This window comes from Etheostoma cragini, chromosome 9 (assembly GCF_013103735.1).
Source record: "Etheostoma cragini isolate CJK2018 chromosome 9, CSU_Ecrag_1.0, whole genome shotgun sequence".
NCBI classification, from domain to species: domain Eukaryota; kingdom Metazoa; phylum Chordata; class Actinopteri; order Perciformes; family Percidae; genus Etheostoma; species Etheostoma cragini.
In genome coordinates this window covers 9,583,990-9,601,218 of record NC_048415.1, presented here as the reverse complement: position 1 = coordinate 9,601,218, position 17,229 = coordinate 9,583,990, and the positions used below count along the sequence as shown (strand labels likewise).

Genomic DNA, 17,229 nt, shown 5'->3' with positions numbered 1-17,229 from the left:
GCGGGCAGTGAGATTTTCAAATGCACGCTTGGTGCCGCCCCTCAAGATGGGCGACTTTCATTACTCAATGCAAGACCCTTAATCTTTCTTATTTGGGTCTGGATTTCCAGGCCAGCTTCCATGCAGGGGCATAGCACAAAACCTTGGCTCTTGTAGAATGGCATTATCTATGGGCCCCTCCCTACATCCACAGCTATCCATTCTAGAAGTATTTTGGGTCCTCCTCACATGAGGGCCCTGGGTACTCAGTCCCCTTTCCACCCCCCAAGTTGAACACCACTGCTTCCATGTTGCGTCACTCTCTTCAAAATTTCAAATCCGTGCCGGTAGCTGAGTATTTGGCCAAATGTTTGCTAAACAATTACTCTTTGAATGAGCAGATAGACAAAGGAGAAGTTGATTAAACAGCAGAAGTTTGAAAAGTGTGTAGGCTAAAGACGTTGATCAGTTAAGGTTTACCAAAACTATCATTTAATGTGTACCTTGAAATTTACAAATATGTAAAAGCTGAAGATTTTTTCTGCCGTTTAGACCAGGTTACTGCTAAGAGCTACAACAGGAAACTGCTGAAACCCTCAGTGCTGAACAGGGAAACCGCAATTGTCAGCTGATTCTTTTTTTCCGTATCATGTCAGATGAGTACATTTCTGCACTGAACTGCATTTGCTTTCAAAAGATTCATGGTAAATGAATGTCTTCCCTCATGAAAGCTGTCATTGAATGTACCTTAATAGCAGGGCCCCACGTAATCTGGGGAGGTAGACTGTTTTGCAGATTTAAAAAAACAAATTAAGTTAAAATCATGTTAACACATCTCTACCACAAGCAGAAGACAGAAAACTAAAAAGCTGCACAGACTACGAAAACTGCGCTGATCATCTCTATTTTTACAGAGAGAGTGGACACAAAGGATGGACGTATCTGCTTCAGAGCTATGTGTGTTTGAGCCTAAACCATAGACTGTAAATGTCACAGGAGTTTAAAAACATGATGTAGCAATATTATTGCGCACTTAAACTTGCCCAGGCCTACATTTAAAATTACATTCAGGCCTACTGTCAAAAACATGAAGCCCTGGGGAAATGACCTGGCGTGCCAATGCGTGTGCGTGTGTGTTTTGCACTCTAATTTCCTTCCAAATTGTCCATCAAGAAGCCATTGAAGATTTTATTAATCAACCAATCAAGTGTAAAGCATGGAGGCTGTGTGGTTCAGTACATACCACAATATAAAAGTATCTAATTGTAGCTTAGAGTAGTAATGTAGTAATCTAGCTGTTTTTCTATTCTATTATGTTATTGGGTTAAATCAAATAAGTTTATCTTCCTGGTAGCATGTAAGGGCAGTGGTACAACCCTTGTGTATAGCACAGTATGAACCTGACATTTAATCCAATTCAAAAAAGGGAAGTTTTCTTTGTTAAACGTTTCAGTTTTTTAATGTATTTGTAACTGTGTCAGTTTAGTCAGTGGGATGAAAACAGTTTGACAGAGCTGACAAGAAACTGTCAATAGTGTCGCATCTGCTTGTCTAAATCAGGAAATCCTATTTAACTTCCTGTCAACACACACACACATACAAACACACACACACACACACACACACACACACAAACAGATACAGCATTAACGGAGAAGTCAAAAAGCAAGTCCACAATTACAGGAACAAATGATCGAGATGAGGACTTCTGTCGTACATATGTGAAAGGTAACAGTAACAAATACCTTCATTGACACATAATATGGTTCTGTAGATCTAAATTCTGTCAATGTAAAGCTCTTATTCAGAAGCTACGAAGTTGTTCTTTAACTATTTCAAGAAGGGGTTGCTGAGATAATTCATACCTACATTTTGTTTGTGTGGATGTTTTGCCAAGATAAAGTAATCAGATCAGTATTGTTGTCAAAGTAAACATAGTATTTGAAAACCAATTGTGGAAATGTGAAACACTATGTTGTATTATTACAAAGTTGTTTAACACACTTCCTGATTCCGCTACAACAGAAAATGGTGAGCAGTGACGTCTGATGTAACAGGAATCCCCACAAATCAATATTTTACATTTCAAAACATAATTCAGGGTCATGGTGGGAATCCTCCATATGTGTGATAACACACAAGCATTAGTATATACAATGTTCTATACTTAACATGACATATATACACTGTTACCATTATGATACATTCCACAACAGAAACGGTCTGAGGTTGCGTCTCAGCTGTGTGAATGGGAGGTTTGGGTGTGTTTTTTAGGCTTGCTTGTAAAGGAACATGGCTCTGAATAGCTTTTCCTTACCTCAATAACTGCCGACAGGCCTGTGACTATACATACAACTAAAACTACGTGAATTTGTATTAGTTCAGCAAACCTGTTGTGGCTGAATGATGAATTAATGAATCACCAAATTATAATATTTATTTGACATATTTGGCAGGGGTGGATTGTAAGGTACATTTCCTTATATGTACTAACTGTAAGTAGTAAGTAAGTACAATTTTTAGGGGGTTGTACTTTAATTGTATGCTAATTTATGCCCGTAGTCCGCCACCATTCAGAAGAAAAATGTGTTCTGTATAATTTTTATTGCAATAAATGTTCCACTGAAGGTATCGTCAATTTTGTAATATTTGGTAAAATCATTAGATTTAAAAATGTGCATTGTTACTTTTTATCAGTAATTTCACTGAAAAAATCACAATACCTTCTCGATCACTGACATTTGGAAACATAACAATAAAATGAGACGGACGAAAAATATTTGATTTTGCATTCAGCTTTTCCATCGTATATATTTCTCCAAAATAAATAAATAAAATTGTTAACAAACAGCTTTTGTTGCAAAAGCTGTTTGTTAACAGTTGCTTATTATGGTGCTTATTATGAGAGTGCATATGACATGGTACTGTGAGCTGTATTCACCACTTTTTCCTTCTCACTCATATTCTCCTTCTATTGTTCAAGTGTGCTGCTAGCTTCTAACACTGATTACATTACCTTCTACAAAATACCCCTGCGACTCAAATCCATACTTCAGAATTAACTGTAAAGCCACTAAGCCTGTTTGGAAATGAACACCTCTGCTGTGTTAAATTTGTTAAGGATAGGCTATATGACGAGAAAGCACCGCCGCCATCATAAGCTGACTGGGGGGACATCAACATGGAATATCATTGACCCTTTTGTTTCTCTCTTGATCTCACAGTCCGGAGAAGAATCCATAAATTATGTCAAGTAAACGTAGCGGTACAATGTTTTTTCTCCTGAAGTAGGAGTACAAAATAGGTCAGTAGTGGGCTATGTAGTGTATTCCAAACAAGCATATTTTGAAAGGGCACTGCATTAGTCTAATTAAAAGTCTTTTGCTTTGATCCTCAGAAGTATCCATGGATCTCAGTGAAGAGGAGTCGGCCCCTCTGGTGATCAGAGACCGAGGAGGCAGCCAGAGGTCCAGTTCTAGCACTGGTCCCACTTTACAAGTACACCTCTACTTCTTCCCAGCCACAAAAGACGCAACAACAATACACATTTCATCTGGCCAAATCTCTGCTGAAAATGTCTCCATCCAAGCAGGCAAAACATGTGGTAAGATTTCACTGACAAATCATGAGTCTGCATGAAGGCATCGTCTCCTTATAGGCCAAAATTTGCTAACCAAAATCATAAACACAACATTTTGGTTTTTGCCCCATGTACACAAAATGCTTATTTCTCTCACATATTGATCACAAATCTGTCTAAATCTGTGTTAGTGAGCACTTCTCCTCTGTCAAGATAATCCATCCACCTCACAGTTGGCGTATCAAGATGCTGATTAGAGAGCATGATTATTGCACAGGTGTGCCTTAGGCTGGCCACAATGAAAAAACACTCTAAAATGTCTCTCTCTCTCTCTCTCTCTCTCTCTCTCTCTCTCTCTCTCTGTCTGTCTTTCTTGTTGCATTTATAATTATTTTGTTCACTATATTAAGTGTTTATCCTGTGTTTATTCTTACAAGTGTACAAAAGGCTAACTGCTTGGAAAATCATTATAGGATGGCTTGGTCTATACAATGGTATATGTGATCTCTTTCACCAGGAATCTTACCTGTGTACCAAAGTCTTTTTGGTTTGGCATCAGCCGATTTGTCATTTTGGTATCCTCCATCGCACATGTTCAACACAGAGGAAAACTTACAAGTCCATTTTAGAGTCAGGTAGGAGAAAAATAACAGCAGAATCATACATTCATGAATTTACTTACAACATTAGTGTACATTACGCTATGTTAAGATATTTTATAAAATCAGTTGTCATTTAGTTTTGGACAACCATTAATATATAATTTTGTCACCAACGTATCACATTAAAACCTGCATCATGTATTTTAAAAAAGTGCATGTGCATTCTTTTCAGAAGTTGACTTAGTGGTTTGTTGTGTTATAATGGTAAGCTGAATAATTGACTTGTGATGTGCAGATTTTTCTTTGGAAATTGGTTTGGACAAGGACCAAGATCATCATACCGCTACAGTTTGACCAGAGATAGAATCAGTCCAGTCCTTGACTACAATGTCATTGATTATCTCTTCAGTCAGGTAAAGTTTAAAACATTTGAAACATGTTATTTATTGACTCACTGAGATACATAGTATTTTTTATTATAGTTTACTTCAATTAATATTTATTTTAAGGACATTTGTGGATTGCCGCAATATTCTTCTAGTATTCTTTATTTAATTGCCAAGGTGGTTTGATAAATCTATTACATCATATTTGAAGCACTGGCATAATGTGCAAGACATCCTGACCTGCTATTCAAAACAAACAATGATCAGGTTTATGGAAAAGTAGAAAAAAAAACATTATTAATATCTCAAAATACATGTTTCTTCAAAATGCATCAAAAGTGTCATATTGGAAAATTGACCATATTTTAAAGGCCATGTCCATCACTGATTTCTTTTGGCACATAGTTGCGTAGTGACTTTATAGGTAGTGAGGCAGGAGTGTGTCCACCTTTGAGTGCCCAAGAAGAATGCCTCGGCCTTGCAGTGCTGGACTTGTGGAGAATGGCTAAAGAGCGCCATCAGAGTGTAAGAGAGCTCTGCAGGACTGTCAGGTATTTACATTTGGATATGTTTTGTTTAAGTTAAAGTTCAAACAACCAAGAAGTTTGCGGAATTATCTTTTTTCTCTTTCAGAAATATGACTTTGTTGTTGTAGTTTGCAGTCATTACAACATCATTATACTCTTCATCTTTCAGCTACAAATCATGCCTTCCTAAATCACATCGCCATGACATTGAGAAACGAAACCGCCTGGATCGTTATCGAATCCGAAACACCCTCAAGCGTTTCTTAAAGAAGCTTGGCAACTGCTCAGTAGATGAGTGCAGCTTGAAGATCAAGTACCTGATTGAACTGACTGCCATCGAGCCCTCTCTGGGAAGCGAAACCTTCCAAGTGAATCCTTCCTCATCCCACTCCAAGTCAACTTTCTCTTTTGTGCGGGTCACTGGGGAAACTGGAATTGAAACCAGTGGAAGTTGGCTTCCTGATGGTTCCCTGGTAAGAACAGGGTTAACTTGAGATCGGGTTGGAATGAAGCATAGTTAGTATTTTATTCCATCTGTTTTAACTTGAATCTGCTTGTCCCCGCTTCATTCTTTGCTTTGTTATCTCATTATGTGGAAAGCACTTTCTATTGTATTTTTTTCTCCTGGTACCTGTTACAATGTTAACAATCTAGGGGAAATCTGTTTTCCTAAGGTTTTGCCTGTTTGTGTTTGACTTGCAATCTGCATTGCTCAGTTATATGATTTAGTGCCCATCCCGAGTTAGGAGATGTTGATTCAGCCTCTTCTTTTTTTTTTAGGAGTGGCAAACCTTCTGTGATTTCAAAGAAATCATTGACATCAGTACAAAGCGGGTATGCCATGAGCAGGTACCCCAAGACAGCAGGATGGTGACAATAACTCGTAAAGATGATAGATGCTTGGTAAGGGACATATTTAACATTCAACATTTCCCCAATCATTATTCTCTGTTTTAATATGATGCAAAAGATGAAGTCTATTTATTCTTGATTTGCAAAACAGGAAGCCAACTTCCAAAGTCTCAAGGAAGCACTTTCATTTGTGTCACTTGTTGATGGCTACTTCAGACTGACCACAGACTCTAGCCACTACTTCTGTCAAGACACTGCTCCTCCAAGTATTCTGGAGGGGATCAAAAACCATTGTCACGGCCCAATCACGTGAGTCATTTAGATGAAAACTGAATTCAATGCCACCATTCAGAGGCACCTGGGTCAGATATTTCTTTCATATCTTGTTGTATCAGATCAGAGTTTGCAGTCAACAAGTTGAAAAAGTCAAGATTTAAAGGCGGAACGTTCCTTCTCCGGCAGAGTCCCAAAAACTATGACAAATTCTTCCTCACTGTTTGTGTTCAGGTAATGGTTCGTGTTGAAGCACAGTAATATTCACATAAAAAGACTGATTTAGAATCTAGTCTTAGGAGTCGTTTACTAGTTTTGATTTAGTAGTATGCATAGCCCTGATGACCAAAAAAGATGTTCTTATGCTCTTTAATTATTCAGTATGTGACAAGCTCAGCACAGTAACATTAATTTAAACGGTTGTAAGTGCGAGCACAGTTTTGGGAAATCACAGGTCTTGGTCCGTTGCAGAAAATGTTATCTCTACGCAGATGATGAACTTGTTTTTCTAAACATTGTTTCTAAACAATATAAAGTTGTGAAAGTTTCTGCCAATGTGTGCAAATGCTGATACCTCGTTACAAGAACCACTTTAGAGGTGTTTTGTTTAACTTTTATATTTCTGCAGACTCCACTTGGACTTGACTATAAAGACTGTCTCATTATTAAGAATGAGCACTACAGTCTTCTCGGTGTCAATAAATCATTTTCCAGCTTGAGAGAGCTCACTAGCTATTACCAACACAACAAGCTGCTACTGGCTGAAGTACCGGTCAAGTTAGCCCGCTGCTGCCCACCCCGACCCAAAGGTGTGTTTCACAAGCCATAGATATGATAATGTTTCCTAACATACACTACTATGTATTTTGATTTGTATTTGTTTCAACATATGAGCCTTTAGTTTCTTTTTTTATTCTCATCTATGTACAAAACTCTGTGTACAAAACTCAGCTGACATGTAATCAAAATGAATGATGTTCCAAACTGTGGTAATACATATTTGTATGTAGTTCATCCCAATTATACCCATTGTCACAATACAGAACACACTGTTATTTTCTAAGTTTAAACAGGCAGGGTAATATAATGCCAAATTTTATTACCGGAACAAAATAAATCCAAATCTTCCCATATTGACAGAACTTTGAGTGTGTTTACATCCTCCCTGGTGTCCCAGATAAAATATTTCCACTTATTTGTGTAGACATCATATCTTGGTTATAGCCACATGCTGTATCCATGTTTTGAGAAACCCAAATATGAGCTGGCTATTTTGGAAGAAACTAGGACACTGTGTCGCGATAGGCTACATCTAAATTGACTCATATCTCTCGTCATTAGCCTATATCAACTCAGCAACTCAATTTCCTGCTTGAAGTGTGATATGTGCCTTCATATTTGCATCTTTTTACATACTCTTTAATAACTAATATGTTTTCTGCTGCTCCTACAGAGCTCACAAATTTAATCATCATACGCAATAGCAGCTCTCTAGAAGCGCAGGGCTCTCCAACACCTGAACGAAACAAATTCAGTCATATCCAGTTCCACATGATCAAATATGAAGACCTTAAATGGGTGAGTGTGCACACATTACTGCACCTGACACAGGCCTGTTACAATAGTACCAATCAATCTTAGTCTTCTTCTACTGTTTTGCAATCAATATTATTTTCACCACTCTTTTCTAGTTCCTCTACTACACTTTTACCACTGTTGCTCCAACTATACTCCTTCCACTATAACAACTACTATTGTGCAACAAATTCTACAGTACTTTGATTCTGTGGTCAACCTTATGAAAGGTACTTTGTTATTAATGATGGAGGCAACTTGGATAGTTTTAGTGTGTGATTTTTCTGTTAGGATGTAAGCCTCGGACAGGGATCCTTCACTCGGATTTTCAAAGGCTACAAAACAGACATTCGCGATGGGGAGAAACATGTGACAAACGTTTTCCTGAAAGAGCTTGATGTTGATCATAAGAACTACTGGGAGGTAGGTTTTTTCATATTAGAATACACTGTAATGTTAAGTTATTTTGTAAATTACTCATATAGATACAGTATATAAAACATTTTGACACCATACACATGCTGTTTCTTTCCTTCTCTCAGTCATTCTTTGAAGCTGCCAGCTTGATGAGCCAGATTTCACACAAACACCTCCTTCTTGTATATGGTGTTAGTGTTCATGGAGTTAAAAGTAAGTTCAAACCAAACTGCAGGTTCTTCCAGACTATTTCTTTGTTTGCTACAGTTTGATGATTGTTGTCCTATCAGCATGAATGTGGTTTATGTTTTCTAGATGTGTCAATGCAGGTACAAGGTGAGAAACAGTATGAGGTTCAGTTACAAAGGCCATTATGTTTATTGTTTATAAAGGATCCCCATTAGTCCTCACTGTAGATTCACTGTAGTGAAGCCTATTCTTCCTGGGATCCAACAGAAAACACACATACTAAAATATTAAAGCACCATACATGTTTCTCATATCAGAACAATAAAAACACAGTAGTATCCCCTCATTGTTATTAGACAAAGCACATTAGCACATTTTCAGTGTTATAAAACAAAACTGACATGAAATAAAGTAAATAAAAAAAGAACAAACAGCAACAACAAAAATTAATAACAGATTTAAACATGTTTTAACCTAATCTCTTCACTGATAACAGCGTTTTTCTCTAAAATATGTCTTATTAGGATTCAAGGCAGGGAGGCTGTTCCAATATATTACAACTGGTATTGGAAGTGCAATGGTAGTGTGTTGGTTCTGGGCATAGGCAGGGTATAGCCATAACGTAAGGCCAGTCTGTATAACCATGCATGTCATTGGTAGGTAAAAGCTGTGAACAGAGCCTGTATTTGCAGGCTCTGTTCCTCTAAAAGTCTGCACATTTTCAAACTAAAAAAACTAAATAACTTGAAACCTTAAATCGTTCTCTTCATATTGAGCAAAATCACTATCTTCACATGATATCCTCATTTGACCAAACTCAGTCCCTTGTTTGTGGGTGAGCATTTCTGACTATGTGTTTGTTTGAAGTACAGCTGTTGAAACAAACCTTGCTGTGCCTTACAGATATCATGGTGCAGGAGTTTGTCGAGTACGGGGCCCTCGACCTTTACTTACAGAGAGGGAGATCTGTGTCAGTGAGCTGGAAACTTGACGTAGCCAAACAACTCGCATCTGCCCTGAACTTTCTGGTAAGAAACTTAGAGCATTACTTCTAGATCTTACAAAAGGAATGGCAAAAACCCTAATATACAGCAAGATTGGCCATTTAAACTCCAAGTTGATCACACTATAATGTGTCACCATTAACATGTAACTGTACTGTAGGAAGAAAAGAACATCGTTCATGGAAATATCTGCGCCAAAAATCTGTTGCTGGCCAGAGAGGGTGACCCGTCGCAGGGCAGCTCTCCTTTTATCAAGCTGAGTGACCCGGGCATCAGTGTGGCCATGCTGGCCAAGGATGGTAAATCAATGAGGGTTTCCCAATACACCTGTAACCATTTACAACACCATCAGGTCCATTTCTAGTGCATATACTGTAACAGTCTGTAACAGTCAGGAGAGAAATGTGATCATTAAATTGCTTATCGTTTCCTGTAACCACATATGCATACAGAATGTTAATTTCAAATAATACTTTACAACACAAACAAAATAATTGTGTAACACCCAAGTAAGTGTGACACATTTAAAATGTGCATCATTAATGCGTTTGTGAATATGCATTTCTGCGTATCTGGTTGTTTAGTGATCCTTGACAGGATCCCCTGGGTGGCCCCTGAGGTGCTGGAGTCCCCAGACAACCTGACTCTGGAGTGTGATAAGTGGAGCTTTGGTGCCACCCTGTGGGAAATCTTTAACAGTGGAGAACCCCCGCTGCAAGGCTGGGACCTGGACCAGGTACTTACACTTCTTTCTTGATAAGTCAAATAAAGTGACAGGGAAACAGGTAGTCAACATACTCCCATTAAACAAGCGACAAGTGACTTTAAAGGAGGATTTCAACACGTAGCTCTGTTTGGAGTGCTGTCAGTAGCAAGAAAAACCAGAACAATCTGGTTGCCTACACCTTGTTATTGCACAACTTTCATGCATTTCTTTCACGTCTACTGCAGTCAGATTCACTGTGTTCACTCAGAAGGAATCACTTCACATGGGCCGGCATTTTTAATGGCCTTTTGAACATGTTAAGAAGCTTAAAGCATGTGTAAAACCTGCCCTGGTTTAGCATCCTGGGTGCAAAGTGTAGCAGGAGGATAACACGGTGTAGGCAGCACCTTTTTTTTGTTTTTCTCTCTACTGAAGCACTCCAAATTAACAAACAGAGCTACATGTTGAAGTACTAGTACCTGTATTGAATGCCTTAAGTGCCTATGGGATTAAACCTGAGTGAAATATAAAAATGTTAAACATATAGTTTACTATCTAGGCGTTCGAGCAAACATACAGCGAATAATGTGAGATGTGTTTTCTGTAGAAGCGGCAGCTTTATGAGAGCTACTTGCAGCTGCCTCCTTCTCAGTGGACAGAGCTAGCTGATCTGATCGGTCATTGTATGGACTACCAGGCAGCCTTCAGACCGTCCTGTCGCAGTATCATTCGACAACTCAACAGTCTGATCACTTCAGGTAATCATTACACTATTCAGCTGATAATGCATACGAACACTATAAATCACATATCTTACCAAATATCAAGTTTACTTGTCTTTATTTATATATTTTTTTAAACTAGAGAATTTACAAATTTACAGATTTTAAACTTTTCTGATCAGTATTGATCTGTGGGAAAAAAATCTAATCCCAGCCCATTATTTGCCCAATTAATAATCTTAAATGCTTCTTTTGTCCTTCTGTTTGGTTATAAACATCTCTTTCAAAATGGGTAGTTTTCTTTGGGATTCAGGCTATTCCATTACATCAGAAAACCAAAAAGTCATTACCAATGTGCTTTTGTGTTTCATGGCAGACTATGTGATACTACATGCAGCTGAGCCCGTCACACAGAGTGTTGTGTGGCGAGCCATCAGCCCCGCTCAACACGACCAGACATTGTTTGAGGAGAGACATCTACGCTACATCCATCCTCTGGGGAAAGTAAGTCTGCAGTGCCAGAATAACTAGAGGACCACAATATTTATAATGCAGATCCCTTTGGGCCAATCACTGAAATGATCATGACCTTGTGTTTTAAGAAGATCTGATGACCTTGTCCAAGATATTGTGATTGGTCGTTGTCTGTATCATGATGGATAGACAATTTAAATTACATGGCCAATTTTGTATTTAAAACATGTAAATGACTCTTAATAACCAATGACCTTTTATCAAGAGGTCATTAAGGGTTCACAAAACATTGTTTGATGGACATGAATAAACATGACAGCAGACAGGATATTAACTAAATTTAATTGAATTGAAAATTGAATTGAATTGAATTGAATTGAATTGAATTGAATTGAAATGAATTGAATTGAAATTGAAATTGAAATTTATAATTCTTTTGAATGTGAGCAACAACTGAATGACTCAAAACTTTTCTAGGGAAACTTTGGCAGTGTGGAACTTTGCCGTTATGACCCGCTAGGTGATAACACCGGGGAACTGGTTGCTGTTAAAAAGCTGCAGCCGAACAAGCAGTCAACCCTGGAGGACTTCAAGAAGGAGGTCAAAACGCTCAGCGTTTTACACTGTGACTACATAGTCAAATACAGAGGAGTCTGCTACAGCACGGGTAATTTAAAAAAGACTCACTGCAAACATAGCAAACAATGTACTAAAATAATCAGCTTCAGTAAAAAAGACCTAAATTGTTTGACTGCTTAGTTTAAAAATTCATGTTTTTTATTGAATCTCTTTTTTTTTTTTTAAGTCCAATAATAAATAAATAACTTATAAATAAACCTACTTGTATGATGAACTCTGTCAGTTGTATGTAAGGAGAATTTTGGCATTATTACATGCACAGAACTATCTCAGAACTTGAGTTTAATCTTGTGACATAAAAGCTGAAACAAGAAATGTCTTATGTCTACGTCTAATGTCTTAAGAACTAAAACAGTTGTTGGTTGAACTTATTTTCTTCTTCCTTTATACCATTAGAGGATATACATCCTCTGCATGATCCTAGGTTACATTTTAAATGCACAGTTGTCTACAGCCACATACGGCTGATTCAAGGAATGAAATATGATTGGAAGGGTCTGTCTTCTGGGTTTGGAAGGTTTTTTTCTCTGCTAAATGACTTTAACGTTTGTTAATGTTTTCCTGTTCACAGGTCGCCTCAGTATGAGTTTGGTAATGGAGTACCTGCCCAACGGCAGCCTTATTGGCTATATGGAAAGTAACCGACATAAAGTCACCACCAGGCGGATGCTGCTTTTTGCTTCTCAGATCTGTAAGGTAAGAGTCAGATACATGAGTTCTACTCTTGCAAGTATTAGTCATCACAAAATGTAAAAGTAAGATATGTTTGAATGGATTTGGATTTGACAAAATCTTTCAGCTTCTACATTGATCATTCAAGTAGTGTGACTTTGAGTAATTTTCCTAAACAAACTATTGCCAAAAAATGTCTTAATCATTAAAAAGAAGTGTTGTTTTGAAATCACATTAGTTTCTTAAAAGAAAAGTCTTAAAATAAATCCTTCAGAAACATTTAAAGATCATTCCTCCTGGAAAAACAGGTCAGTAATCCCTGGACTAAATGAAAGAAGCTGTTTAACTGTGTAGACTACTTACTTTATGGTACAAATATCTACAAAAAAATAAATAAATAAAAAGACCAAATCAACAAAATCTGCATCAGGCAGGAAAAACCCTCCTGGTGTGGTATGGGAACGGCAGAGGACAGAACATAACCACTGCTCGGAACTTGAATTCTGGCCATGAGCCTATTTCTTAACTTGTGGCTCCATAAATCATTTTTACTACCTACTGGTACAGTCTTACTGTAAGACAGTACCAAAGATTAATTACACGGCAATAAATAAAAGTGACAAGATTTATTTCCTTTTCTTTTGTTTTGTTGTTTATGATTTTCCCAGGGGATGGAGTACCTGCAGACGCTGCGTTATGTGCACAGAGACCTAGCAGCCAGAAATATCCTTGTGGCCAGTGAGTCGCTGGTGAAAATCGCTGATTTTGGGCTGACCAAGGTTATTCCTTGTGACAAGGAGTACTACAGAGTCAGTCAACCTGGAGAGAGCCCCATTTTCTGGTAGCTTTCCTTGTTTGAAAACTCAAATTAAAGCTACTCTTTAATCTATTGTGTTAAAGGTGCCCTGCCATAGATATTTCATTACTTTGTGGGAATTTCTGAAGTTCTACCATGGACCCTATAACATTTTGTTTGGGATAAAAATGCCTTGGTTACCTTGTTTCAAGCCATTGTAGTGTGGAATAGAAAGCCTGAAGGAAGACTCAGCTCGATTTGTGCCAACGAGCTTAGCTGCTTGACTTTGATTGGTAACAGCTAGCCAATGAGTGCCTGGCTATCAGCATCCTTTACCCAGCGCAACTAGGGGAGCTCATGAATAGTAATGAGCTCAGGCAACATGACGTCAGACTGACCAGCGTTTGTAATTGGCCTGATTTCTCCTCTTATTTACTTTCAGTGGCTAGAGCTGACAGAGGAGGTAGCAGTTCATTTTCACATTCACAACATGAGACAAACACATATGGACCTAACATGTTTCAGAAAATGCAAGTAAAACGGTTTTGTGTGGCAGAGCACAGCAAAAATGTGTAACTTTCTGCAGTTTGTTGACTGCTGTTACTAAAAAATATCCTCAGCAATGACAGCAACATTGTAGTAGAGGACTGTGGAAAAACTTTGTTGGATATAGACATTGCAAAATGTTGCTAGCATTTCCTTGCACAGAGCTAAGCTAACCGACTGCTCACTGTAATCTTATTTTTAAGTTTTTAATTCTGGGAGGTTGACCTCCCCATTGCTCATCTAATAACAGGTACGCCCCAGAGTCGATCACTGAGTCCAGATTCTCCCACAAGTCAGATGTCTGGAGTTTTGGAGTCGTTCTTCACGAGCTCTTCTGCTACTGCGACACCAACACCAACCCAAAAAGAGTAAGAAGGTTTACTATCGATAAATTCACGCATGGACAATATTTTAATACTATTAAATTGCCAAGAATGTTTTCATCAAACAGCAACAGTACTTTGGTTTCCCTGTTTTTTTTACATTGTTTTTATGTTATGTTTTGTTAATGTCACTTTTAGCTATGTATGCAGGAGATTGGACACAATGTGCAGAGTCCGTCCATTTCAATGCATCTGGCAAATATTCTAAAGAATAACTGGAGGTTACCGGCTCCTCCAAACTGCCCACCCAAGGTATGTTCACTCTATATGATTCAATAGTTTAAGGCAGTAGCCTTTTGGGGAGACTCATCTTGATAATAACTTATCAATCATCATAATTTATAGTTTTTTTGCCACTTTTCTACATTCCCATACCTAAAACTGTGCTGTGATGTTATAATTCCATTGACAAGATGATGTGGCCAAGGTAATAAATCAGTGACAATGTGCTCCTCACAATTAAGACACTTCCCAAAACATCCTCTCTCCTTCTTTTGCAAGGATTTGTATTTTTAGTTCATCATCTGCTGTTGGATTGGAGTGATAACTTCGAAAACGGGGGTGCACATCACAAATTACAGGCCTTTTTTGCTACTTGCAAAATTGTCCAAATTACTACAAACAATGTTTTCAATACCAGACACATTTCTAGATAAATATAAATAACTTTCTGACAGTCAATACAGATTCAGATCAAGCAGTTCAACATCACTGGTATTCAATGAGGAAATTAAAATGGCATACTGCTGATCACAAACAGTATGTAGTTGGTTTTTATTGATCTTAAAAAACGTTTGACACAATCAAACATAACATATTAATCAATAAAGTGGAATGTATGGGAGTAGGTGGGTAGTTTTGCATTAGACGAAAAATATTCAGGAATAAATTTAAAAGAGCTACGGGAGACTTTTAATCAGAATTGTGCTTATTAAAAAGGTGGTTTGACAGAAACAAATTATCATTAAACTTAAGTAAAACTAAAATCATGTTATTTGGTCATTTTAAAACAAACAATGTGTAACGTCATAACAACTTACTCCCTGGCAATTTCAAAATTTGTATTTAATAGAGATGGAGGATTTAATTAAGGCGGTAAATTAAAATCATCCTAGTCATCATCATATTAAAAGGTTTTTGTGTTTCTATATGTAGAGTGAAGCTGTGGAAAGGACTGAGTGCAGTGCTAAAGCACTACCCAAGCATACCCCAGTTCAAAGAGCAGTACAAAAATATGGTTTCACAATTAAAAGGGAGGAAAAAGACCTTCTCAAAGATTTATTTACAATATTTATTTTCTATGGTGGGTTTGCACATATGTACGTTTTCTTTTCTTTTTTTGATGTGTGGGTATAATAAAACAAATATATGTAGCAAATTGTAAAGAATGTGTTAAGATAGAATGATTTAAATATGAAGCTATGTGAAGATTAATAAGTAGTGGGGAAAGAGATTAAATAAATGTATGCTTCTTCTTTTTCATGCATGTTAATTTAATATTGTTTGATTAAATTGTTTTTCTTTTAGCTTTTATTGTAATATTTTTACACGTTAGAAATCATTTATTCATTCATTCATTCATTTCTGGAAGAGGCTGACAATCTTCACAGCTGTGGCCATGATAAATCTTTAAACATCTTATTTTGACTCGCCAAACTAGTCGCTGCAACTGTCATACTACAACGCGATGAGCAGTTCTTGCTCTGTCAACTAATATTTCTTTTATATATCATTTTAACACCAGGTGTACAATTTGATGAAGCAGTGCTGGGAGTACCACTTTGAGGAGCGGCCGTGTTTCTCAGACCTGGGAAACCAAGTTGAAACCATTATGCAGGATGAGAGAGAGAGCCCTAAGGGCTGACAAGAAATTTTTGCACATCGCAGTATGAAATTATGAAATTTACCTTTTGAAATTCAGTTCACACAGGTATCACGCACACAAAACATCCGCTTAAGCATTCACATACTGACTTCTCACTGACCATCCTATTAGAGGACATGTATGATTTTCATGGGTGTAAAGGGGTTAAAGGTTAAGGTATCATAGAAACTGGAAAAAACTTAAAAGCTTTAGCCCAGCCTTTTATAATTTATTTTTAAATGCATTTTTTTTTTTTGCATCTTATATTTCCCTTTTTGCATTTATATTTTGAATCATTTGTTGCATTTTGTAGTCTCATTTACATCCTTTACTGTGTTCAAAATAAAGCAATATTGTGGCAGCAGCTTTTGTACTGTAAGAGGATATTGACAATGTTACATTCCCAGAGTATCCTAGGGGATGTGGGAAGGAACAACATTTAATAGCAATAGTATTTTTGAATACAATAAACACTTTATTTTGTCTCATACTGCCCATGGCTGCTGCACCTGTATTCACCCTCTGTCTGATTTCAAATCAGGATGGTGTATTTTATGCCACATAAAATACATTCTAGCTGGTAGGATTGTGTGTACCAATAAAAACGTCTATCTATAACAAGGATGAAATCCACTAAATCAGTTGTTGCTCTGCGTCACTGCAACGCGTACTTACATGTTTTGAGAGGGGCACGTCAGGCTGCAGCATTGTACTAGACTTGACGTGTGTATTTACACGTACCTACGAGAATCAAAGGCGTCAAGGACTATAAATTTGGCTTGAACTTCTTGCCACTTACATAGGCAATGTAGTACAGCAAAGAACCCTCCGCAGAAGCATAAATCTGCCATAAGTCTTGGAGCTACCAACACAGCATACAGTGGGGCTTGAAGGTTTGAGCACCCCAGGTAAACATTTGTATTAATGTGAATAAAGAAAAAGATGGAAAAAAATCTCCAAAAGGCATCAAATGACAGATTAGACATTTGTATAATATGTCACAAAAAGTTAGATTTTATTTCCATCATTTACGCTTTCAAAAT

The 17,229-nt window shown here is 37.4% G+C and overlaps 1 protein-coding gene across 3 annotated transcripts; it reads left to right on the top strand.

The window, feature by feature from the left end:
- The first annotated feature begins 1,581 nt into the window (after positions 1 to 1,581).
- jak3 (Janus kinase 3 (a protein tyrosine kinase, leukocyte)) lies at positions 1,582 to 16,434 on the top strand. Of its 3 annotated transcripts, none has more exons than XM_034881719.1 (25): positions 1,582 to 1,707; positions 3,204 to 3,283; positions 3,377 to 3,583; positions 4,077 to 4,194; positions 4,457 to 4,574; positions 4,953 to 5,098; positions 5,244 to 5,547; positions 5,855 to 5,977; positions 6,078 to 6,235; positions 6,322 to 6,433; positions 6,828 to 7,008; positions 7,653 to 7,777; positions 8,066 to 8,197; positions 8,317 to 8,404; positions 9,284 to 9,408; positions 9,545 to 9,683; positions 9,969 to 10,120; positions 10,698 to 10,848; positions 11,189 to 11,316; positions 11,764 to 11,953; positions 12,497 to 12,621; positions 13,266 to 13,438; positions 14,190 to 14,307; positions 14,461 to 14,574; positions 16,067 to 16,434. In XM_034881719.1, the coding sequence occupies exons 3-25, from the start codon at positions 3,385 to 3,387 to the stop codon at positions 16,184 to 16,186; spliced, it is 3,339 nt and encodes a 1,112-aa protein (XP_034737610.1). In that variant the 5' UTR covers positions 1,582 to 1,707; positions 3,204 to 3,283; positions 3,377 to 3,384; the 3' UTR covers positions 16,187 to 16,434. The 3 variants fall into 3 exon arrangements, with proteins under 3 accessions (XP_034737610.1, XP_034737608.1, XP_034737609.1); XM_034881717.1 differs by having other exon boundaries at positions 1,591 to 1,707; positions 3,204 to 3,232; XM_034881718.1 differs by lacking the exon at positions 3,204 to 3,283 and having other exon boundaries at positions 1,615 to 1,707.
- Positions 16,435 to 17,229: the final 795 nt, after the last annotated feature.